Source organism: Rutidosis leptorrhynchoides, chromosome 11 (genome assembly GCF_046630445.1).
Source record: "Rutidosis leptorrhynchoides isolate AG116_Rl617_1_P2 chromosome 11, CSIRO_AGI_Rlap_v1, whole genome shotgun sequence".
In the NCBI taxonomy this organism is placed as follows: domain Eukaryota; kingdom Viridiplantae; phylum Streptophyta; class Magnoliopsida; order Asterales; family Asteraceae; genus Rutidosis; species Rutidosis leptorrhynchoides.
In genome coordinates this window covers 154459281-154486745 of record NC_092343.1, presented here as the reverse complement: position 1 = coordinate 154486745, position 27465 = coordinate 154459281, and the positions used below count along the sequence as shown (strand labels likewise).

Sequence of the window (27465 nt, the reverse complement as noted above, 5' to 3'; positions counted from 1 at the left end):
ATCCATCGACGCTGTCTCATATTCAATTGCTTCTGATCGAAGATGTGCTGGAGACTCTTGTGATCGGTGAAGATAGTGCTCTTAGTTCCATACAAATAATGTCTCCACAATTTGAGTGCAAAGACAACGGCTCCAAGTTCAAGATCATGTGTAGTGTAGTTCCGCTCGTGAATCTTCAATTGGCGGGAGGCATAGGCAATAACCTTTGATCGTTGCATCAGTACACAACCAAAACCACTCTTCGATGCATCGCAATAAACAACAAAGTCGTCACTGCCTTCAGGGAGTGATAGGATAGGTGCGGAGGTTAACTTCTTCTTCAAAGTTTGGAATGCTGATTCGTGTGTGGGTTCCCAAATGAACTTCTTGCCCTTGTGAGTCAGTGCGGTCAAAGGACGCGCAATCAGAGAAAATCCTTCGATAAACCTTCGATAATAACCGGCGAGACCTAGAAATTGGCGGATATGCGTTGGAGTAGTGGGGGTCTCCCACTTGCTGATGGCTTCAATCTTGGCGGGATCAACTTTGATACCCTGGTCGCTCACAACATGACCCAAAAACTGTACTTCCTTCAACCAAAATTCGCACTTGGAGAATTTGGCGTAAAGTTGCTCTTGTCTTAAGAGTTCAAGCACTAGCCGAAGGTGTTGCTCATGTTCTTCTTCGCTCTTAGAGTAGATGAGGATATCATCTATGAAGACGATAACAAACTTATCCAAGTAAGGCTTGCAGACACGATTCATGAGATCCATGAACACGGCAGGGGCATTTGTCAAACCGAATGGCATCACGAGGAACTCATAATGACCATAACGGGTCCTGAATGCAGTTTTCATCACGTCACTTTCCTTCACCCTCAGCTGGTGATATCCGGATCGCAAATCGATCTTTGAATAAACGCTCGATCCTTGTAGTTGATCAAAAAGATCATCAATTCGTGGAAGAGGATATCGATTCTTGATTGTCAATTTGTTGAGCTCACGGTAGTCGATACACATACGAAAGGATCCATCCTTCTTCTTCACAAACAGAACAGGTGCGCCCCAAGGCGAGAAACTTGGTTGGATAAACCCTCGATCTAACAGCTCTTGTAGTTGACTCTGTAATTCTTGCATCTCGGAAGGTGCGAGTCTATAAGGTGCACGAGCTACAGGTGCAGCTCCTGGCACTAAATCAATCTGAAATTCCACGGCTCTCGGCGGTGGTAATCCAGGCAATTCCTCTGGGAAGACATCGGAAAATTCGTTCACAATTCGAACGTCGTTCACGCTCTTCACCTCAGTTTCTACCGCTTTCACATGTGCTAGGACAGCAAAGCGTCCCTTCTTCATAATCTTTTGCGCTTTCACGCAACTAATGAGGTTCAACTTCGAGGTACATCTCTCTCCATAGATAACCAGTGGTTCGCCATCTCCTTGTGGTATGCGAAGTGCTTTATCTCCACAGATAACATCGGCCTTTATCTTGCTCAACCAATCCATACCGACGATCACGTCAAAACTTCCCAGTTTGATAGGTATCAAATCAATTTCGAAATCTGCACCAGCTATGTTGATAATAGCTCCACGACTAATATGGTCAACCTTTTCAAGTTTTCCATTGGCGACCTCGACAAGCATACTTTCCTTCAAAGGAACTAACGACCAATCTAACTTATCACAAAAATGTCTACACACATAGCTCCTATCGGCACCAGTATCAAATAGGACAGAAGCTAAAAGATTGTTGATCTTGAATATACCTGTCACCAAGTCGGGGTTGTCGCGAGCGTCCCTTGCATTAACATTGAAGGCTCTAGCACGAGGTGGTCCGCCATCCTTATGCTTGTTAGGACACTCGTTTCTGAAATGGCCCGTCTTTCCACATTCATAACACTTCTTAGGCCCATTGTTGTTGTGGTTTGGCTTCACATTCAAAGTGGTAACCTTGCAATCCTTGCCAACATGTCCAGATCGTTGGCACTTCTCACAGATAACATTGCAATACCCAGTGTGGTGCTTGTAGCACCTATTGCATTGTGGTAAGGTTCCTTTGTAGTTCGGATTGGTGCGGTTGTTGTTGTTGTTGGGGTTGGTGTTGTTGTTGTGCATGTGGTTGTTTTGCCTGAACCCTTCATGTCGTTTTGCCGGGTTTTGATCATAGTTCCTACCCCTGTTGTTGTTGTGGTTGTTGTCCCATTTCCTCTTTTCACCACTAACAGTTTCAAACTTAGCCTTCTCCGGCTCGTCCAGGATGATTTGATTCAAGAGAGTATGCGCCATGCGCATTGCTTCGGGAACGCTTGGCGGCTTGGATGAGGTAACATTACCCTTGATGGACTTAGGAAGTCCCGAGAAGTATTTCTCCAAACGCTTAAATTCGGGGGTGACCATGGTTGGACACATAAGAGCCAATTCCAAAAACCTACGGTTGTAGCTGTTAAGGTCGTTCCCTACGGTCTTCAATTGCATAAATTCGATTTCCATCTTTTGAATCTCGGTTCTCGGACAGTATTCCTCGATCATAGCACATTTAAATTCTTCCCAAGGCGTAGCATACGCCTCATCAATTCCTTTCGCTTGGGCCATGGTATTCCACCATGTGAGCGCGCCATCAGACAGCGTGCAAGATGCAAATTCCGTTTTGTTAGCCTCAGAACAATTGCTAACCCTGAATACCGATTCCAACTTTTCGAACCATCTGGTGAGACCGACGGGTCCCTCAGTGCCACTGAAGTAGTGTGGCTTGCAGTTTTGAAATTCCTTGTAAGTACACCCATCTCGGACGACAGGTGGATTGACAGGCGGTGGTGGTGGAACTTGGGGTTGTCTTTCAGCTAGTGCAGCAGCGACTCGCTCGTTAATCATTTCCTCAATTTGTGCCGCGGTGGGGATAGATCTCCCGTTGGCCATGATGTTCTATACAAACATTTTGACTCAAGTCAAAATCCATTATGCAAATAGTAATAATATAGTATATAACAACCAACATGAAAACAGCACAACACATGTTGATTAAGTAATGCAAGCATATATAAGTACCACAAAACCATGATATGATAACGTAAATAGAACACTTGCGCACAAAGTAACAACACAAATTCCATTCATTAATGATAATAAGTTCATACATTACAATAAGTTCGTACATTACATAAGTGAAATATGAAATTACAAAAAGAGATTACAATACAGAATCTAGTACAAAGTCCTACGGCGATGGTGGGTACAAGATGTCCAAAACATGAGCCATCTGCTCCTCGAGCTCAGTAACTCGAGTCTGGAGAATCTCAATCTCCCGCCTCATTTCCTCATTAGAGGAAGATGGTGGGGCAGGTGGTGCTGGCGGTGCAGGTGGAGCCGGTGGTGCTGAAGTGGATGGTCCGGCTCTGGGTGGAGACGGTAAGATCAGTGGGTCGGCGGGGTACGGCACCAGCCGTTTACGAGCAGTGATCCTACGACGCCGACCATAAGCGTCAGTGATAGTACGACCAGGAATTATGCCAGCGAAGCGATACCGCTTCTTCGGCGGGGTAGAAGGTGCCTGAATCGGTCGGTCAGCGGGATCCTCCTCATCACTGGAGTCGTCAGATGAGGTGTCGTCTGAAGAAGCATCGGTGGAAGAACCGTCGTCTGAATCATGCGGTGGTGGCGCGGGTGGCTCAACGTATCCGAAAGCGGCCAACATCTGTCGGTGTCGGCCTGGCGTGATCACGGCTAAGCGGCCGTCGGCAGTGCGTCGGCAAGGTGTGCGCCAGTGATTACGGAAGGGTCCTTCCCCGAACTCCGCGGGGATCTCCATGCCACCAATGCGAGCCAGTTGCCTCAGGGGTCTGGAAGAAGACGCCGGGATAGGCACACTAGAGCTAGCTCCAGAACTAGAGGCGCCGAGGTCGCCAGTGGGTGTCGGGGCCGGAATGTCGGCAGCAGCAGCAGCAGCAGCAGCAGCAACAGGTGCAGCAGTGGGAGGAACAACGGGGCCTGAGCCGCTCGGGATGTCAGTAGGTGGAACGTCCGACATCTGAACAAGGAAAAATAAATTTTCCATGTCAGTATGTCATAAAGCAAGCAAATAATAGGCCATCAGTTTAAATCATGTATAACAATAAGTAGCATGGCAATATCAGTCATCGTACGAAACTAGCATGCAATCGAAAGCAAGTAATAGCATGCAGTAGTGAAATCACGTAGTAGCATACGGCATATAGCAGTAACAGTAAGCAGCAGCATGCAGTAAGTTCAGCGGAAACAAGTAAACTAACAAGTTGTAGATTAGCCCTATTAGTGAATCCTACTCGGGTCGGTCTTAGACTCACTAATGCATCCTAATTCCCTACAACCAATGCTCTGATACCAAATGTGACGCCCCGTACTAAATCATCATGTACGGACCATCAACAACAGGATCATTACAAGGTTAAGTACTATATGCGTTTTCAAAACAGAGTTTACATTCATAAATAAAAGTGACGTCATAACATACGTCAATTGTTTTACAAATCAAAAGTATGCTTCGCTAAGTAGAAGCATTAAATAAGTATACGTGACCATAATGGTCGTTACATAACATAAGTTCATAAGTAAAAAGTTTGAATGCAACATAAGTAGTCATGCGATAACAACTCTAGGCAGCGGGTTCTACAGCACGACTAGTAAGATAGCGGAAGCAACTTCAAGCACCTGAGAAAATACATGCTTAAAAAGGTCAACACAAAGGTTGGTGAGCCATAGTTTAAGTATAACAGTAATGTAAGTAGGCCACGAGATTTCAGTGCTACAACGAGCGTTTCAAAAGTATGTAAAAGTATATGCTTAACTGTGGGCACCCGGTAACTAACTTAACGTTTAATGTACCCCCTTAAAGTGCACTTGGCAAGTGCGTATAACCTCGAAGTATTAAACACTCGTTAAATGCTAGCGCTACTAGCCCGAGTGGGGATGTCAAACCCTATGGATCCATATCTAAGATTCGCGTTCACGGTTCAAAAACCAATGATTAAACGTTACCGAGCTAAAGGGAATGTTTCTGCCGTTATATAACCCACACATATATAAAGTTTAAGTACTCGTGCCTAGTATGTAAAACATAAAATCCGCATGTATTCTCAGTTCCCAAAATAAGTTAAAGTAAAAAGGGAATGCTATAACTCACAATGATTAGTAGTAATGGTAAGGTAGTAGTCGGAAAGTGGTGTGCAAGTAACGGTCCAAACGTCCTCAACCTAAGTCAAATAGCACTAAGTCAATAAGTCGTCTCAAAAGGTTTACAAGTACGTAATTAAGGTCATAAGGGTCATCATCAATCATCATTAAACAAAAGGTAACAAGTAAGACTCGTTTATGAAAGTCGTTTAAAACAAAGGCTGACTTCGGTCAGTCACCACGGCCTCTACCCTTACTGAATTAAGGTGAGACCAGTGGTCATGGCTCCGTCTATGAGTCCCTTAAGTGTGGTAAAATTTACAGAAGCAAACTCATCTTGGTTTGACCGTGGCGATGGTCTAAGTGCGAGTAGGTCAGAAATTTCTGCACAACGTTAAAGGACATGGTAACGATCGGAGGGCCATAAATCCTAAACCGTAACTCGGATTAAGACGAGTCCTATATGAAAAGTTATCTACTCGAAAAGTTCTATCCAAAAATCAAGGTTAGAACAGCCCAGGTCTACTGGTCTGTTCCAGAAGCATCAGGTCAGTAGGTTTTGGACAGAACAGTGGGTTTTGGAGAGTTCCGGTTGTCTCGGTGCTTGATGTTCATCACGGTTCTCATCCTTGATGCGTATAGCTTCAAGTGTACAACTCGTTGATGTATTAACATCATTTAGACCAAGGTTTGTCCATCATAACTCAAGTGCAAGTGTTGTAAGTGTTTGATGAACCAAGGTTACATGTAAGTTTATGAACAAGTTCATGAACACTAAGAAAGATCACAACCAAGTGTTGGATCCATGATACTTGCACCAAAGTGTAAGCTCTTGTTGGTTTCATGTCCTTGTTCAAATGTGTAGTAAGCAACTAACAATAAGAAATAAATAAAAAATGAATGATAAGCCTAAACCAACCATGAAGGTGGTATTCTAGTAACATACAACAAACAAGAACACAAGTAACAAAAATTAAAGATTATAAACTTTAAATCTTTTGAAACAAAATATGTAGAACATAACTAGATAGATTATGTTCTTGGATGTTCTTGTTATAACAAGATAAAGATGAAGAATCAAAACTAGAAAGTTTGATCTTGTAACTTAGTAAATAAAGACAAGTAAGTAAGTAAATAATAACTAGTAACTTACAAGTAATTAAACTACAACAAGATTAAGTAACAAACAACAAAAGATGATGATGATTAAGATGATGAAGGCCATGGTTTTTAGGGAGAAAGAAGAAGAAGAAATGTCTTCAAATTACTTACAAAGAACAAAGAACTTGAGAGAAAAAGAGAGAAGAAAATTGCAAGCAAAGTGTGTGTGTGTTTGAATGAGAGATACAAGGAATGAAGTAATGAATAAATGAAAGCAAATGACCTCTCTAAAGGCCTCAAACAATTCGGCCAGCAGCATAAGCAAGGGGGAATGGGTTTGTTTTGTGGTTACTTGGTGTTAAAGCTTACAAAAGATGGATAAAAGGGTTAGTCTCATGGGGATTATAAGGCAACTAGATTCCTTAAGCAAGTAACTAGTTAGTTTATGTTTAAATGATACTTACAAGTATGCAAGAGTGGGCTTAATGTCCATTAAAAGAAGTAGGGTGGGCTTGTGAGTCTTATTCAAGAGTCCATTACACTAATTAAAGCCCAAGTTGCAAATAATCCAAATAAGTCCAACTTAAGCCCAAGTAATTAACTAACCATCTTAGTTAATTAAAATGATTAATAAAATTAATCATGAATGTAAATAATACCTTAAAATATTATTCGTGCAAGTTCCGGGTGTCACAAAGACGTTTCGGGCATTTAAAGTTCAAGTACGGGCAATTAAAGCAACATGTAAATGTAATAACATACATTCGTTTAATCAAGCGTATTAATAATAATAATTATTAATAAATAACGTAGGAAAAACCAGGGTCGTTACAGAGACTGAATCAAACGCAAAAAAGAAAAGTGAATGGGTTCAAAAGATTGATCGTTGGAAGAAAGCACTTACTGAAGTTGCTGATTTAAAAGGAAAGGATGCAAAGAGAAGGTATTCAAAACCTTAAATATGGTCAATTTTTATAGTAATTGATAGTGAGTTGTAATCTGATTAATCCAACAATTTGCTTGAAATTCAACCAACCATTTAGAGTGCGACATGTGACGCGACAATCACATGTGATTGGAAATAAAAGAAATTAAAAAAAAAACAAATTTTTAAATTTTTTTTAAAAAAATTTTGGAACTTTTTTTTTCATTTTTGAAGAAAAAACATTTTTTAAAAAATTTGGCATGTCAAATCCAACCACATGTGATTGTAAAACCCAATCACATGTGATTTTGCATGTCAAACTCAATCACATGTGATTGAAAAAAAACAAATTTCAAAAATTTAATTTTTTTTTAAAATAAAAAAAATTCAATTTTTTTTTTCCAATCACATGTGATTGGATTTGACATGCGGAATCATATGTGATTGAGTTTTACAATCACATGTGATTGACATTCAGAATCACATGTGATTTACTCAAGGTTGTAAAACTCGCGACTCGGGGAGAACTCGGCAGGAGGCTTTTGAGGAGTTCTCGGCGACTTGGGGAGAACTCGACGTAGAAATCGGATGTTGACTTTCATTGACTTTTAATTTTTTTGTAATATATATATATATATATATATATATATATATATATATATATATATATGTGTGTATATCTGTATATATATATATATATATATATATATATATACATATATATATATATATATATATATATATATATATATATATATATATATATATATATATATATATATATATATATACATAGGGGCATGATCAATGAGGAAGTAACCAATTCGGGGAAAGCGTAGGGGAGCAATTTTTTTTTTTGTTTTTTTGGAATTTTTTTTCGGCATCAAGATCACACGAAAATATGAACATTTAGAAAAGACAGTTCGTGATGAATGTTATTATTTAGGTGGGAAAACGATCGACAAATATAACATTCAAGATAATATTGTTCGTGAAGAATATGAACGTTTTTTTTCCATGTTTTGTGAAATAAAATTTAGCCAGATTTAGAGTTTAGGGTTTAGGGTTTGGTGTTTTGGGTTTATTCCATAAACCCAAAACACCAAACCCTAAACCCTAAACCGTTCGTGTAAAAACTCAATCTAAATCCTAAATCTAAACCCTAAACCCTAAATTTCTAAACCCTATAAACCCAAATATCTAAACCCTAATATCTAAACCCTCAACATACGCTCAAAAAACACGATAATTGTTATATATTACTTCTTCGAGCGTTTTTCCGCCAAAATAAAAACATTTATCACAAAGTGTCTTTATTAAATGTTCATATTTTCATCCAATCTATAATGTTCGTGAATAAAGTTTTTAAAAAAAAAAAATTAAAAAATTTTTTTTTGCTTCCCCCGCTTCTCTCCGATTGGTTACTTCCCTCTTGATCCTACCAGTATATGTATATATAACATAATTTATATATGTAACGTAAAAAATACATAATCACATAATACTCGTATATATATTATGTAAAAATAACAAAAGTTTGTTGACTGGAATATGAATATAGATGTATCTATGTTCTATAGAGTATTTAGTTTAGGCCCATTTTATTTTTGTTTTTATTGGGCCTAACCCTGTATCTGAAATTTTGAATCGACAGACTATATATAAATAATTAAATTATATACGTAATTTTTCAATAACAATAATAAGCAGACACGTATCCTTTTACCCACTTCCATATGTACTCCGTATCTCTCTATCTCTCTCTCTCTCTCTCTACGTTGTTTCTTCTCCAATACGTTTTCCTTTTCCGTGAAAAGCTTCTCCCGCCGGTAAGTTTTATTCTCCCTGCTTATTCTCTTCCTTTTCTTGTGTCTCCCGTTTCATTTTCTTTCTCCTTTTTTACTTCTCCATCCCCTTTTCTTCCACATGGTTGACCGTCGTTGACAGGCGGTTGACCGAGTAATTAGCCGAGATGATCGTTCGAGAACTCAGTGAGCTCCTGGAAACGCGAAATCGGCGAAAAATTGCCGAGTTTTGCCGAGTATTGCAACCATGGATTTACTGCATGTCAAATTTAATCACATGTGATTAAAAAAAATTTGAATTTTTTTTTTCTAAAAAGATAATTTGAAATTTTTTCTCCAATCACATTTAATTGTCGCGCCACATGTCGCACTCTGATTGTTCCCTTGAATTTCAACTTAAAAGTTGAATTTATTTGAATATTCCTCAATTGATAGTATTAAACTACAATGTGAATAATATTCACAACAAGCAGCAGTACGTTCCAAAAAATGGTTCGTTACTTCTGTATATAATATCAACTAGTTTTATGAGCCCGTGCGTTGCACGACTCTTGTATAAATTAGTATACGATTATGTTAGTATTGATACTCACCAAATTTATAATACAATTATAATTAAAAAAATCATTTATCACCGATAACATTTGTAACGAAAGTATTATTATCAAAAGCATTGTATAAAATAACGTTAGTATTACACACACTTTATATAATGTATGATAACATGAGTATGAGGTATTGAAAATATTAGTATCGTACACGTTAGTATTGAATACAATTACAATACAACAATTAGTTGTTCTCATTCAATGTCGCAAAGTTTCCCGAACATAGAGTTATACGTTTATGAGCCCGTTCGTTAAAATACGTATCGCAAATGTCAGAAGATTGATATACTTTAAATTTATTTAAATATCATATTTTTTATTTAGTATAGATATTTGATTGTTTATTTAAAATTAAGTTATATACCTTATTTTATTTAAAGTTTATTTATTTATTTCCCGTACATTTCACACACACATTTGTGTTGTGGAGTATAATTTATGCTCAAATATAATCTTATGTATTAGGGTGCACATCTTGTTTACTACTTTTATGTGCATACATGCTAATAGGTGATTTAATATTTAATTAATAACTGTATTGTACTTAGAATATGATTAAACAATACTAACTTTTATATTTATATTATTTTATTTATTTATTTAATTTAAATTATTATTTAATTTTATATTTTGATAACGCCAAATGTGAAGTTCTATTGCTCCTATTACGTCCATTTTTATATTTATATCATTTTATTTATTTAATTTGGTATTTAAAGTAATTGTATTTTTTAGAATAAGAATGTTTTCCTTAGTCCAAAAAATCAATAAAATAGATGGGAAGAGCGATAGAATGACACGTGGCAAGAATAAAGGAGGAATTGACATGTCAGCATAATGACACGTGCTTTGTATAATGTATAGATTTGCAAATCGGTGAACGCTTTATTAGGTTTATTTACTTTAAAATTTTATATGTACATAAGTTAGCAATATTTGAAAACATAAAATACAACCTAAAAGAAAAATATGTTAATGAAACCTACGAACACCAACATTCACCAAAAATTATATATACTTATATATATGTCGACACTAACATTCACCAAAATTTATATATACTTATATGTCGCAAACATATGATCCATTAATCTGAGAATAATATTAATATTAATATTAACATTAATAAGTAAGATTTATAAATAATAAATAATTAATAATAATACAACAACAATACCCAATTCCGCACATGCGAGGTATGAGGGAGGTGAGATGTAGACAATCCTTCCTCTACCGTAGAGTAAGCGAGAAGTCATTTCTTTAACCATGAGTCGAGTCCAATAGGAAGAGAAAGTCATCCCCCTCTCTACTCCAGGGCAGAGAGATTGCTTCCGTGGGGACCTCCGACAAAAAAAAAGTTTAAAAAAATAAACTGAAAAGAAAAAGAGACTCCATGAAAATGGTTTAATCGAATTTCCATGGGTTTTAAAGGCTGTCTGAAAATCAATTTAGGCTCAAAGCGGCAGTCAAGACGCCACTATATTGACGCTTGTTGTTGCCTCAATAAATTGAGCCAAAATAATAAATAATAATAACAAACGAAAATAATAAATAAATAAAATGTTGAATATGTGTGTTAAATGTGACAATGACTATATATATATATATATATATATATATATATATATATATATATATATATATATATATATATATATATATATATATATATATATATATATATATATATATATATATATAGAGAGAGAGATTGGTTCTTGTACATGAACCTAATATATATATATATATATATATATATATATATATATATATAGAGTGAGAGAGAGATATTGGTTCTTGTACATGAACCTAATATATATATATATATATATATATATATATATATATATATATATATATATATATATATATATATATATGGTAGGATCAAGTGGGAAGTAACCAATCGAGGGAAGCGGAGGAAGCAAAAATTTTTTTTCTTCATTTTTTGAAAACATTTTGTTCACGAACATTATAGATTGGATGAAAATATGAACATTTAATAAAGACACTTTGTGATAAATGTTTTTATTTTGGTGGGAAAACGCTCGAAGAATTAATATATAACAATTATCGTATTTTTCGAGCGTATATTGAGGTTGTAGATATTAGGGTTTAGAAATTTAGGGTTTAGGATTTAGATTTAAGATTTAGATTGAGTTTTTAACACGAACGGTTTAGAGATTGAGTTTAAACCCAAAACACCAAACCCTAAATTCTAAATCAGGCTAAATTTTATTTCACAGAACATGAAAAAAAAACGTTCACATTCTTCACGAACAATATTATATTGAATGTTATTTTTGTCTATCGTTTTCCCACCAAAATAATAACATTCATCACGATGTGTCTTTTTAAAAAAAACTTTGTTCACGAACATTATAGATTGGATGAAAATAAGAACATTTAGAAAAGACACTTCGTGATGAATGTTATTATTTTGGAGGGAAAACGATCGACAAAAATAACATTCAAGATAATATTGTTCGTGAAGAATGTTAACGTTTTTTTTTCATGTTTTGTGAAGTAAAATTTAGCCCGATTTAGAGTTTAGGGTTTGGTGATTTGGGTTTATTCCATAAACCCAAAACAACAAACCCTAAACCCTAAACCCTAAACCGTTCATGTTAAAAACTCAATCTAAATCCTAAATCTAAACCCTAAACCCTAAATTTCTAAACCCTAATATCTAAACCCTAATATCTAAACCATAATGTCTAAAACCTCAACATACGCTCGAAAAACACGATAATTGTTATATATTACTTCTTCGAGCGTTTTCCCGTCAAAATAATAACATTCATCACGAAGTGTCTTTTCTAAATGTTCTTATTTTAATCCAATCTATAATGTTCGTGAACAAAGTTTTTTCAAAAAATCAAAAAAAAAAAATTTGCTTCCCTCCGCTTCCCCCGATTGGTTACTTATATATATATATATACATATATATATATATATATATATATATATATATATATATATATATATATATATATATATATATATATATATATATATATATATATATATATATATATATAGTCATCATTTAAAGGAAAATACTTTTTTAGGGGGAAAAGTGAAGCAAATTTTTGTTAACGTTTTTTATAAAAAAAAAAGTTCACAAACATTAAGATTAGGCGAAAATATGAATATTTAAAAAAGACATTTTGTGATGAATGTTATTATTTTGACCATAAAACGCTCGAAGAATTAACATTTATCGGTAAATTTTATTCATGGTAACATTTATCGTGATGCATGTTATTCATCGAGCGTTTTTTTTTTCATCTTCTGTGAAGTTTTTTTAAAATTTAGTCCAGGTTTTAGGGTTTATTGTTTTAAGTGCTAAAGTGTAAACCCTAAACCCTAAACTCTAAACCGTTCGTATTAAACCCAAAATCAAAACTCTAAACCCTTATTTCCAAACCCTAAAAACGTTCGAAGAATAACATGCATCACGAAGAATGTTATAAGGAATAATATTTATCGATGAATGATATTTTTTCGAGCGTTTCCTCGTTAAAATAATAGCATTTTCATATAGTATTTTTTAAATGTTCATATTTTTACGTGATCTTATTATTTTTAAAATAAAATTTCAAAAAAAAAAAAAGAAAAAAATTTACTCCTCCTTCGCAAAAAAAAAAAAAAAATGATAGTCTAGAATGTTTGACTTTACCCATTCTGTGGTGTTGATTTTGATCATGTTAGATTTGAATTTAAATTTTAAATCACGTACGGAGTACTTACTGAAAACACACTACAACAAATGAGCCCTTTCCAGACGACATTTTGCGACGACATGTCGTCTGGAAAGCCCTATCCCGACGACATGTCGTCGCTTATGTGTCGTCCCTAAATCCTCGTCGCGAAAAGGTTTTCCCGACGCCTATTTTACGTCTATCCCGACGACGGTGGGACCCACTTTGACTGACATAGTCAAAGATCAAGTGGCTCCTTTCGCGACGACTTTTTGCGACGGCATGTCGTCAGACATGAAAAAGTCAATTGTTGACTGATTTTGACATTTTTGGTCAAAATCACCTTTCGCGACGACCCTTTTGCGATGACATGTCGTCTGGAAAGCCTGTATTAATTTTTTTTTACAGTAGCTTCAAAAAAGCTGCTGTCCAGCCGAATTCGTCACACAAAATACAATTTCTACCCAGATATTCAAAACAAAAAACATACCATAATATAATAAATATAAATAAATGTAAATGATAAACATTTAAAATAAAATCACAAATTTCCTGCGATTACCACGATGGCTATTCATTACACACATAATTTACATGATCATCATCATGTTTGGGAGTTACAAAATACGATAGCGGCAGAATTAGCAAAAGCTATACACAAAAACTATACTCAAAAACTATAAAGTTGTTATAATTGAGTGCCTTTAACTACATAGCAAAAAATATACACTCAACCGGTTGTAAGTTGCTAGCAGCTATAGCTAACCTCGCTTCCTCTTTGTTCATGCACCTCCTTTGGCGGAATCCTGGGGAAGTGGTCAAAGTACAATATGTATGTTCAATAATATAACATAAGAATAAAATATATTGTTGTACAAAACGAAAACATAACCAAAATCAATGATTTCATAAGATAAGGAAATTGTTACAAATGAAATAAGGATGAACTCATTACCATATCTGCCTCCTATGCTCGAATGTCTTTTTATCAGTTAACAAAGCTACACAATGAGGCACAAAAAAAGAAACTACTAATCTTACACAACGAATGAATATGAAGAAATCACACAATCAGCTGTAAAAAAATTGATTAACAACTTTGTGCTTCTCAACGTTATCAGTTAAACGCTTTAAAGGGCTGCAATTGTTTTATCATAAAAATAAAACAAAATGTTTCAGCTTTAAAGATAGTCTGCTTTATCGTCATCTTTATCATAAAAATAAAATCTATCCATTAAACCAATAAACAAAATGAATCTTAAAATCTGAAACAACAATCTTCAACAACAAAAAAAGGTGGACAATATATCATAAGTAAAATCTTTGTAAAATATCAAAATTACATTTTCTTTCAATGGCATGCTTCTGTTTTGTTTTCATGCCATAAACATCTTAACCAAATATTTCAATCTTTCTAGTTCATAAACCTGCACATTTGAACATACCCACTTATAATTAACAGTGAAGAGATTACATATGTGAACAACAATTATGAAACAACTATAAATGATAAACATAAACACTCATAAATCTGCAAAATCTAACAATTCTCTAACTTTAATCTATAATAAATTAACTAAACACAATTCCTAACTTTAATCTATAACAAATTAACTAAATAAATACCTAACTTCATAGATCTAACAATTAAACACATCCCCTAACTTTAATCTTTAATAAATTTACTAAACACAAATCCTAACTTCATAAATCATCACAAAACCGCAAGAAACAAGTTAAAGCATATGGATTAAGCCTCAATTGCAAAAAAAAATAGGGATTGAGCAACAATATCTCAAAAAGAAAAATAATAAAGAAAAGAAAACGATAGAAAAATCATACCTTGGAGCGGATTAGAGGAGAAATTGGTGGTGGAAAGCTAAAAAATTGAAGAAACCTTCGAATTTTGATGAAAACCGCCGAAGTGTTAGAGGATTTGTAGGTTTTTGTTTGTGTGAAGTGAAAGAGCAGAAGGCAGTAAAGGGGATTTGATTCCAGTACTTTTCCCGACGACCCTTTCCCGACAACAAGTCGTCTAGATCGAAAATTTAATGAATTGAATTTCGTTGACCGGGCATCTGGAGGGAAACGAAAATTACCTGGAGGGAAACGAAAATTTATTGTACCTTCTATCCAGACGACATGTCATCGGGATAGAGCTAACTAATTATAAATTAATTTTAAATAATATAAATTAAAGATATACTCCGTATAAAATATAAATAATATATAAATATAAAATAAATATTTTAAAAATTATTTTAAACTAATTATATTTAAAATTATATTATTATTATTATTATTATTATTATTATATATTATTATATAATAATCATTTATATAAAACCTATATATATATATATATATATATATATATATATATATATATATATATATATATATATATATATATATATATATATATATATATATATATATATATATATATATATATATATATAATTTTGTGGTTAAATTTTTCATATATTTCGTCGTACAATTTCCCGTTACATCGTTGTTGTCGTTAAATTTTATTGACATTTTGTCGTTATATTAAACCGTCACATATCATCATTATATCGGGATTACGTATAGGGTTTAGGGATCACTGCTAAATTACACCATCACTTTCCACTGTTACATTACGCATTACACCGTAATATTATACCATTATATTACACCGTTACATTCTACCATTATATTACACCGTTACATTACACCGTTAATTTAATAACCATTACATTACACATTACACCGTAATATTATACCATTATATTACACTCCTACATTAATACTCTATCATTACATTATCTTACATTGGGTTTAAGGTTAGGGTTGACTTTTACATTACACAATCACATACCACCATTACATTACTACGTGGACATTCTTCCATTACATTAAACTGTAACTTTCTACCATTGCATTACACCTTCACATTCTACCACTATATTACACCGTTATATTCCACTTTTATATTACACTGACACATTCATGACTACTACATTCCACCGTTATACTACACCTTCACATTCTATCATTACATTACAGCGTTACATTCCACTGTTATATTACACCGTCATATTCCACTACTACATTCCACCGTTATACTACACCATAACTTCTACCGTTACATTACACCGTAACATTCTACCATTACATTACACAGTCACATTGTACCATTACATTACACATTCACATTCTACCATTACATTACATCGTTACATTCTACCATTACATTACACCGTTAATTTTATAACCATTACATTACACATTATACCGTAATATTATACCATTATATTATACTCCTACATTGATACTCTATCATTACATTACATTGGGTTTAAGATTAGGGTTCATTGTTACATACCACCATTACATTACAATGTGAAGATTTTGACCATTACATTACACCGCAACTTCCTACCATTGCATTACACCTTCATTTTCTACCATTACATTACACCCTTACATTCCACTGTTATATTGCACTGTCAGATTGTACCATTACATTACGCTGTCATATTCTACCATTACATTACAGCGTTACATTACATCGTTAAATTCCACATGTAACTTCTATCATTACATTACACGATTACATTTTGTCATTACCTTTCGTCGAGATTAGTATCCTTTTGGCGGGTAACTTTTCGTTGAAAATCTTTGGTTGAATATTCTTGGCGCGAATATTTTTGGAGGGAAACAAATGGCTGGATTTTTTGGTGCCAAAATCCAACAAATTCGATCTATTTATACAACTGCAACCCTCACCATTTACATCTACTCAATTTGTAATGGTAGGATGAAAAATAATTTTCCTTTTCTTAATTCATAATGATGAACTACTGTGGATGTGGCGAACATGCAATTATCCGAACATCTTGTGTCCCGTAACCAAATTTCTTTTTTCTAAATGTTGTTTTAAATTAATTTATCTTCATTAAAAAGGAAAAAAAAATGAATTGGATCAATGCCGACGACATGTCGTCGGTAAGTTGGGCGGGAATTATTTTCCTAGTAAGCGCCAAAACATAAAAAGGAAAAATAAAAAATGGTTGGCATTCCCGACGACATGTCGTCTGGAATGGTTGGCGGGAAATTTTTTTTATTTTTGCCGCCAAGACATAAAAGTGAAAAAGAAATCGGTATCTTAATAGCGACGACTTTCCGACGACATGTCGTCGGGATAGGTCGGTCAACAAAAAACTACGAAAATTCTGACAAAGAAGTGAATTTTTTGTCGTTTTGCGGTATTAATCCCGACGACACATGTCGTCGGGAAAAGTGTCGTCGGGAATGTTCACTTTTCTTGTAGTGACATTAAACAAAAAAAACGACGACATATCAAATAACAATATTTAGATATGAATATTCCATTTAAGTTTATAATATGTTGCATAATTCTCTTAAATGGCCTAGTAGAGGTAGCATTCATGTAACACACTATAATATCCCACAATGCTATATTATAACCCGGGTGTCTTTTATGTCTATGTATATGCAAGTTTTTCATATATAAAACACTAAGTTCAATAATACTTAAAAAAAAATAGCATTCATGTAACACTAAGTGGTTGAACATAATAATATCCCAGAATGCTATATTATAACACTGATATCTTTTATGTGTATGTATACAAAAGGTTTTCATATATAAAACAGAAAATTGCACGGATAGTCCATGTGGTTTGTACCATATTGCATGGTTAACTAAAGTAACAGCTTTGAGTGTAGATAGTATGTGTGGTTTTCAAGTAAAGCAAGGATAGTCCAATTCACTAATACTGTTAATTAATTATGTTAAAACATAGTCATGTACAAAGCGTGTGAGGATATTTTCGGTATGTTACATACCTCTTTCCCCAAACTCCCAAACACTCCCTTTATATATTTCTCTCACTTACCTCCATCTTCAGCTTTTTCCACCATAACCCTAAATTAATAACCCACATCATAACCCTAAATTAATAACCCTTTACAACTGCAAATCGCAAATGTGATTGTTCATACATATCTTCTCTAAATCACTGACCACGTTATTACAATTACACACATTTATTACACATTCAAAACACACACACACACATACCACCTCTTTTCGAAAGTTGACCTTCAGATATGCAACTTCGTGATGTTTTTCTATAAGTTTTAACGCATCACGTAGCTTCAACTATTGGCTTATGAATTTTAAACCGTTCTAATTCATCCTTTGATTGAACGAAATGCTCCAGATATGAAAACTTGACGAGTTTTTGAATAGTGAAGAACATGAGATGAATGGTGACGAATTCGAAGCTGTAATTCTTGTTTTATGATTGTCGAGTACTCGGTTTTAGATCAGGATCACAAAGCATGTATCAGTTTAATGATTTATCTTCAGATTTGAAAAACCCTAAATTCTAGGTTTGAAATGATAATGAATTAAGAATTAAGATGAAGATAGAATCTGAGATTGTGATGATGTTGTTATGATAATAAGATCATGTAGTTATCGATGATGGTTCAATGTCATGTTTGATTTTGATTTGTAATTTGGATTTTTTTATATTTAGTTTAAGGGTTTTAATGGTATTGGTTTGTGAATGGTGTTTGAATTTTCATTTGGTTGTTGTCTTGTCTCACATCTAATCTTAGAAGAAAAATAAATTAAAGAAAAGTGTGTTGGTGAAGAATATATATATATATATATATATATATATATATATATATATATATATATATATATATATATATATATATATATATATATATATATAATGACATAAATACCCTCATGTGCTTGACACATGATTCAGTTTTAATGGAAAAAGTTAACAGTGTTAGTGAACTGGACTATCCTTGTTTCACTTGAAAATCATAGGGACTATCTACACTAAAAACCAATACTTTGGTTAACCGTGCAATATGGTACAAACCACATAGACTATTCGCACAATTTTCTCTATATAAAATATAAAGTTCAATAATATTTAAAAAATATAACAAATATCAGCATCATTTAATAAAACAGTTTTAGAAAATGTTAAATCACCACTTTATAAATAAGTGGATAGAGATATTAAATTTTTAATTTTAAAAAATTTATAAATAAGTGAACCCTATATTAATATTTACAATTACATATATATACCCAACTAAACTACATAATATCATATATACTCTATATGTAAGTAATAAAACTCTAACATTTACCCATTTTATTTAAATTTTTAATAAAATCCAACTTGAAACAGAAATTTAAATGAATTCTAAACCACAAACCTTTAACTCTAAACATTAAACTCTAAACTATAAACCTTAAATCTAAACATAAACTTATACCCTAAACTATACACTCTAAACTTTAATCCTTAAACTCTAAAGCTAAAGCTAAACCTAAACCCTAAACTTCAAATTCTAAACACTAAAGCTAAACCTAAATCTTAAACTCTAAAGTTAAACCTAAACTCCAAACTCTAAAACTAAATCTAAACTGTACACATTAACTATTTTTTTTAATAAAATGAGTAAATATGATAATTTTAGTACTTATATTGGATATATTTGTCATTATCATACTTAGTTGGATATATATATATATATATATATATATATATATATATATATATATATATATATATATATATATATATATATATATATATATATATACACTCTAAACTTTAATCCTTAAACTCTAAAGCTAAAGCTAAACCCTAAACTTCAAATTCTAAACACTAAAGCTAAACCTAAATCTTAAATTCTAAAGTTAAACCTAAACTCCAAACTCTAAAACTCAATCTAAACTCTACACATTAATTTTTTTTTTTTAATAAAATGGGTAAATATAATAATTTTAGTTCTTATATTGGATATAATTGTCATTATCATACTTAGTTGGATATATATATATATATATATATATATATATATATATATATATATATATATATATATATATATATATATATATATATATATATATATATATATATAAAAGTTACTTATAAAAGTTAATGGCGGGTTTATGTGATTTTAGTTGGTATATGTATGTTATTTAATAGGTTAGTAGGGGTATATACCGTATTTTCTCTATATTCTTTAGGCCTCTTTGAATTATGATGAGTCTGTTTCAATTAGCATGAACACCTTGTACGCCCATATTTTTGTAATCATTTCTAATAATTACTTGATCAACCCTTCAAATTTAGTAATGACCATCAGAGTGCTTGAAGTTTAGGCTAGATTTCTATAGGCTTAAGATTTGTTTGAAAGTTAGTGCTTTTAGCTTTTGGTTTCATAAAAAGCTCGTGGAGGCACTTTTTAGAAAGAGTTTACATCTGTTTATAAAGAAATTATTTTTGTGCTCATACAACATTAGTGTTTACCATCTGATTACATTTTCCCATTACAATTACATGCAACTACTCGGTTCTCAAAACTTCTACAAAATTAAGTGCCAAGTACAACTGCAAGTAAAAGCTCCCGCTAATAACTTTTGTCTATAGTTTCGGGCTCCACATACCAGTTACTTTTGTCAAACATACCCTAAATATTGAATCTCGTTCAAGAAACAAAAAATCAAACTTTAACATATTTCACAAAATTAACAGGGGGGAGACGATACTTATTGAAGAAATTGTGAAAGAGATCATCAGCAAGTTAGATCTACACAAAAGGAGTAATATTCCACACATGATCGGGATGAGGTCTGACATTGATACCATTGAAGTTTTCTTGAAAGATGATTCCTCGCACAACACCCAAGTTCTCACACTATGGGGAATGGCTGGGATTGGAAAAACTTACTTAGCAGATTACATTTTCAAATTACACTTTTTTGAATTCGAAAGAAGCTGCTTTCTTGAAGATGTAGAAAGGAGGTGTACATCATCAAATGGATTGCTTAATTTACAAAAACAGCTCCTTAAAGACTTTCAAGATGGAAGTTGGATGGACGTACAAGATACTAATGTGGGCACATATAAGATTGGAAAAATACTTCATAGGAAAAGAATTCTTCTTGTTCTTGATGGTATCAGTAAAGTCGATCAGTTGGATGCATTAATCGGGACGAAAGGTCTTCATCCTATAAGCAAATTAATAATAACATCCAAAGATGGATCAATAACACAAAAATGTAGATTGTTTGAAACCGAAGTACCGCCAAAGCATATGAGGCACTTGCTTGAAGGGTTAGGTCAGAAAGATTCAATGCAACTTTTAAGTTGGCATGCTTTTGGACACAATGAACCTAATGAAGACGACAAAAAAGACCTGCAGAAGGTTGCAGAGTATTGCAACGGTCATCCATTAGCTCTTAAAGTTTTGGGTAGTTCCGTTCGTAATGAAGACGCTACATGGGACGATATCTTAGAATCACTTAGTAAACAGATTATTAATCTTGATATTCAAAAGGTGTTGCAAATAAGTTTCGACTCGTTGCCACATGAAAAGGACAAGGAACTCTTCAAGTTCATTGCTTGCTTTTTCGTTGGAGAAGATAAAGAGTTTTGTGAAGAAATACTAAAAGCGTTTGGTATATGCAGATCATTTGGGATCAAGAATCTCAACAACAGATGCCTTCTCACAGTAGATGATTTAAATCAGTTAAAGATGCATCAGCTTCTTCAAGATTTGGGGAGATATGTAGTCCATCAAGAATCACCTGAAAAGCCATGGAAAAGAAGTCTGTTATGGCATCATGAGGATTCCATAACAGTGTTGCAACAGAAAAAGGTAACAATTTATTTCGAAAAGAGTACATTCTTTAAAGATTTTGTATTATGAATACATTAATAAATAATTTAATATTATGATATTCCTTTTATATATGCAGGGAACAACTAAAATTCAAGGTGTTGTCCTTGATATGAAAGCATTTGAGGATACGACTTCACGTGAATCAAGTAGCGTAGACAACTACATGAACGTTAGATTATTGCCATTCGTCAATTGGGTTTTAGGTTTATGTTCCCCTAGTGATAGTCAACAAGTTGTCATTGAGACACTTGCATTTAGTGAGATGTGTAACTTAAGACTACTACAACTCAACTATGTAAAAATCAATGGATCGTACAAGAACTTTCCTAAAGGTTTAAGATGGTTGTGCATGCATGGATTTTCTTTGAGTTTTATACCTTCGGACTTACAAATGGAGAATATGGTTGCTCTTGACATGTCTAATAGCAATCTACAACAACTTTGGAAGAAGCACACGGTACTAGATTAACTATTTCTTTCTGCAGTTTGTGATTATCTATCTTTGTAAAACTAACATGCATCGCTTATTTATATTTAACTCAACAGGTGCTCAAGTCACTGAAGTTTCTTAATCTCAGTGGCTGTTACAAGCTTCTTACTGTGGGTAGCTTCTCTGCATTCCCTCTACTTGAGAGGTTGACACTCGCAGGATGTATAAACCTGGTTGAGGTTAGTGAATCGATTGGTGATTGTAATAGACTTGTAGTACTAAATATGAGTGAATGCCATAAGCTGAAAAGGCTTCCGCGGAGCATAGGAAATCTAAAAAACCTTAAAGAACTATTGATAGTAATCCAATTGATTCCCTCCCCGATTGTGTGAGAAGCCTATGTAGGCTGAATTATCTAAGTTTACAAAATTGCAAAATGTTGAAGACAATTTTGTGTGCTCCGAGCTCAATAAAAGGATTGTTTATCGACGGCTGTGAAACGTTGGAGAAAGTAACTTTCTATCCAGAAATGTCAGAAGCACATGGTAGGTTCATTTATTATAAAAATGTACTTTCTTTGACTGAGATTCAAGACAACTTCGAAATGCAAGCTATACCGGAAATTAACGAAGTGATACTTAGTTTGGGCTGGATTAATTTAGATTATATGAATTATCATAACTTTCTTGTATCAAATTATTCCGAAGATTACTCCGTCCCAAGAAAATTGCAATCAACACAGGTGAATGTTTATTAATCTATCTTCCCTTCTCCCACGTTAAGTAAATGCAAGTGATTGAAGCTAATTAACAAAAGTTGGATGGATGTGACAGATGCTTTATGAACATGGAATATTCAGCACTTATCTTAAAGGCCAAGAAGTTCCAACGTCATTCACTCATCGAAGCAATGGGTCATCGTCAGTAACCTTGCAATCAAATCCAAAGAATTGCCGGATTCGTGGGCTAAATGTGTGCATTGCGAGATCAATCTCACACACCCGTGCTCCCATAAGAATTACATTAAGTAATTTGACAAAAAACTACTCCTGGATATACCAACCTAACGCATATGTAAATTCAGAACCTAATAAAGTTAGAGTATGGTTAAGCCATTGGATGTTTGAGAACAATGAGTTTGAAGACGGCGATGAAGTTACTGTTCACCTCAATGCAAAAACTTATTACGGTGATGGACAAGATCATGCACATTTAAAGGAGTATGGGATTAGCCTTGTGTATGGTGAGGAAAACAAGAAAGATGATCCGTTGGCTTATTACAAGTCATGGAAGCATATAATCACTCGAGATGTCTCTGCCGCTAAACTATTTTCAAATGATTACCTTCTCACACCTCAATGGTCATCTTTTTTTCAAAAAACACTCTTTCTGCAGGCACCTTACTGGCAAAATTAATTCTCTATGTAATCAATCCATTAAGGTCGACAAACATTCAATATGGTGTACCGTCGGCTCATTTACATCATCTTTTTGTTACTATATATAAAGTTACAGGTTTATATTTCATATATTAAACATTACACCATTCACTATTACATTTGAACATTGAGTTGTAGGTCAGCTCGTAGTGGCTTGCCTCTCTTAGCGAGATGTCAGGAGTTCGACTCCACTGGGCTGCAACATTGCACTCAATGTTATCTCTGGCCTGAAGTATTCACCCAGGTCGCCTTTCACTTAGTGTGGGGGCAGCGGGGAGGGGGGTTTTACCGGCCATGCCCTCGGATTGGTCCGGGTTTCCTCCAGGGCAGTAGTTGGGGACGGGTTATGCAACTACGGAAGATGAACGCTTGAGTGGGGGGTTTTACCGGCCATGCCCTCGGATTGATCCGAGTTTCCTCTAGGGCAGTAGTTGCGGATGGGTTATGCAACTACGGAAGATGAACGCGTGAGTGGTTAAGTCCCCCTGGTGATCCCAAACTGATGTCCAAAAAAACCCTATTACATTTGGTTAAGTTGAGAACTTTGAAAATTATTATTGGACTCGAATAACATCCACAAACGTCTATTGTACATATTTTTGGCTAGCTTTTATACCTTTTGTGATGCACTCCAAAACATGTCTTATCATATTGCTGATCAAAATTGAGTATCCTCTTCCTTTATGCATCTTTAATGTTTTCTTAGTTGTAATTTGCTTTAATTAATTGTCTTAGTCCTACTGGTATCAAGTTTTGGATCTTGCTCAACGCGTTTTTTACTATGGCTATCAATGTGTGATCTTCATATTTGAACCAACTTAGATAAACCACAAATGTTCATTTCTAGAGGTTTCCTGATCCTAATAGAGTTTGGTTGAGTACCACATCAAACTTAAAATGGTATATGCTTGTACAGAGCAGCTCATGAGGCTGGTGTTGCTACAGTATTGCAGTTACAAATATAGGAAAAACTCGTGCTGATGAAATTTGCGGATTTGAAAATTAATGCAACACTAGGAGAGGTCTGTTGTACCAGAAAAGCATTTGTATGTGAGGGTAGGAGTTATCTGAACCCTAATTCCAATTCAGCGTTATTGCAATATTACCACGGCTGCTCAACACGCAGTATTCCTGATTTTTAAGACTTCAAACAAGACTACATGTACTAATTGTTTACTGCTTCATCAACTTCTTTTAACGGGTTACTGCAAATCCTGAGATCATATTGTTGGCATGACGTTATGGTACAAGGTACTTACTCCACATGTTATTGTGTTTGACCTTAGTCCTTAAGTGAATTAAAATTAATTGTTTTGGTTATTGTTTGTTGAAACCGATATTTGCATGTTGTGAAGTTATATTCCATTGACAGTAAATAGGATTCGAGTTTCTATAAGCACTATCTGAAATGTAATATGTATATTGTATTCAAATAAATCAATCCATGAAACTACAGTATCAATTACCATGCAATGTTACAGTATCAATTACCATGCAATTTTCTTTCGATCTCAGTGCATTAAAGAATCTATGTCCGGAAGCGAAAATACACCTTACGCGACTGTTTCCAAGACTCTATGTTCGGAAGCGTACACCTTACCTACTTTATTTATGTATATAAGAATCTATGTCTCTTGATCTTAAATTTTCCAGCCGTTTATTTTGAGGACCTGTTTCCATACACACATATGAAAGTATATGTTTCAGAGATGCTTGCAAGTAGCTTGATTGGTTCAAATCAACCACTATAGTTAAAGAGAGAGGTATTGCTAAACTAGTTTTATGATTCATTCAAGAAACGTTCTATCTCATTATGTATCAATGGAAACTGACTAGCATGCTGTTCAAAGGCTTAATTCATAACCAGCTTTCCAGTTTTAGGTATTAAATGTCAAGTCCCACAGCATACATAACATGGAAGAAGTAAAATGATAACTAATATGCATATAAATCGCAATGTAATTTAAAGTTAATGGATTATAGTTAAAGATCAAAGTAGATAAGATCCATTTTCGAGGAAGCTCGTGGGAACCGCATAACATCCTTTTCGAAGTTGTACTTTTCATGCGCATCAACACTTGCAAGAGCTCTGATTGATATTTTTTTCAAGAATGGGAGAATGAGCAAGTAAAAGCTTTATAAAGAGTGACAAGGGTCTTGATCTTTCTACATGCATGATATTTATAATTTTTAACCGTTGAATGTCTGGTCCAAATAGTCAAAGCTTCCAAATAAGCTATTGCTGGTTTCACATCCAAATGTATGTTTCGAAGACCCTAGAAATACATTAAAAGTGAGACCATGCATTAAAAGTACACAAGAGAAAAAGTTTAGCACTCTTTACCCGATTATGAACAGTGATTCGTTCTAAGTTAGGTGAGTTCCAAAGAATGCATAAAACACATTGAAGTTGAAACAAATCACCAAATTTGAAATTTAGTAAGTTAAGAGACTTTAAACTACTAGCAGGGTGTTGAAGCCACTTGGAATATTTTCTGCAATAGAAAACTGTGAGGGTTAAAGTAAAATTTTTGAGTTACCAAACAAGATATGGAAGAAGATATGAAAGAATATATGTGAACAATCTACACCGGATTCTAAGTTCTCTTGCTTCAAACGCTTGCTATATGATAAAGAACAAAAATTAAATATTAGAATTAAAAATTCAAATCATACCTGGAGAAAATACCCGTCGATAAATAAATCCGCAAGACAAAGCATATTACTTAACAAGCTAGCCAAATTAACTCTTTCAACTCCTTGAATGGGTTTTAAGAAAACTATACCAACCACACTAAGACATTTACTATGCAATAGCTCAAGCAAAGTTGCATCAGGGCAAGTTAAGACCACTAACCGAAACAACTTAGTAGACTTGATCTTAAAATTGTAAACATTGGTGCATGCATCCAGTTTCAACGTCTTAAGTTGTGGTAAGTTAATGATAGCTCCATGCAAGTTAGCCCCAAATGCAATATTCTTGAGCAATAGATTTTCGAGATAGAGAAATTCTTGAAAATCGAGTGGTGGCTTAATAATACAGCTTTTAAGTTCTAGCATTCTCAATTCTAGACAGCGAAAAAAATAACATGGAAGTTGATAACGTCGGTTTTTATTAATAAGGACGAGTTCTCTAACACCGTCTCTTGACAAGGATAAAATCCACTGATCGACTTCTTGAAAGCTATCAAGAGCCATGTTTGGTATGTAGAGACGTAACTTTAAGATAGGACCCTTAAGGAAGTTGAATATTTGGTTTGAGATCGTAATAAACCCATTATGACCAAAAGCTTCATTTTTGGGAAACTTTTCAGAGACATGTTTATCAAGAACTAACGAGGTCATTGAGGTCCATTTGTACCTCCAACTTTTTGATAAAACGTGTGTCCTCATAACATCTTGAATAGGGAGCTTTTCAGAGACATGTTTATAGTAACGAGGTCATTGAGGTCCATTTGTACCTCCAACTTTTTGATAAAACGTGTGTCCTCACAACATCTTGAATAGGGAGCTTTTCAGAGACATGTTTATAGTAACGAGGTCATTGAGGTCCATTTGTACCTTCAACTTTTTGATAAAACGTGTGTCC

General features: G+C 33.9%; 1 protein-coding gene and 1 pseudogene across 1 annotated transcript; one reads left to right on the top strand and one right to left on the bottom strand.

The window, feature by feature from the left end:
* The window catches only part of LOC139875077 (TMV resistance protein N-like), a 28604-nt pseudogene extending 4751 nt beyond the window's left edge, over positions 1-23853 (top strand).
* A 2559-nt stretch (positions 23854-26412) lies between these two features.
* LOC139875076 (F-box/FBD/LRR-repeat protein At1g13570-like) lies at positions 26413-27221 on the bottom strand. The gene is made up of 2 exons (XM_071862448.1): positions 26553-27221; positions 26413-26499 (listed from the first exon to the last, which is right to left on the bottom strand). The coding sequence occupies exons 1-2, from the start codon at positions 27219-27221 to the stop codon at positions 26413-26415; spliced, it is 756 nt and encodes a 251-aa protein (XP_071718549.1).
* Positions 27222-27465: the final 244 nt, after the last annotated feature.

Excerpts from the sequence above, each read along its gene's own strand:
- LOC139875076 (XM_071862448.1), bottom strand. The coding sequence starts at position 27,221 with ATGACCTCGTTAGTTCTTGATAAACATGTCTCTGAAAAGTTTCCCAAA. Across the intron at positions 26,500-26,552 it reads TCGACGGGTATTTTCTCCAG|CAAGCGTTTGAAGCAAGAGA; the intron begins GTATGATTTGAA and ends TTTATCATATAG.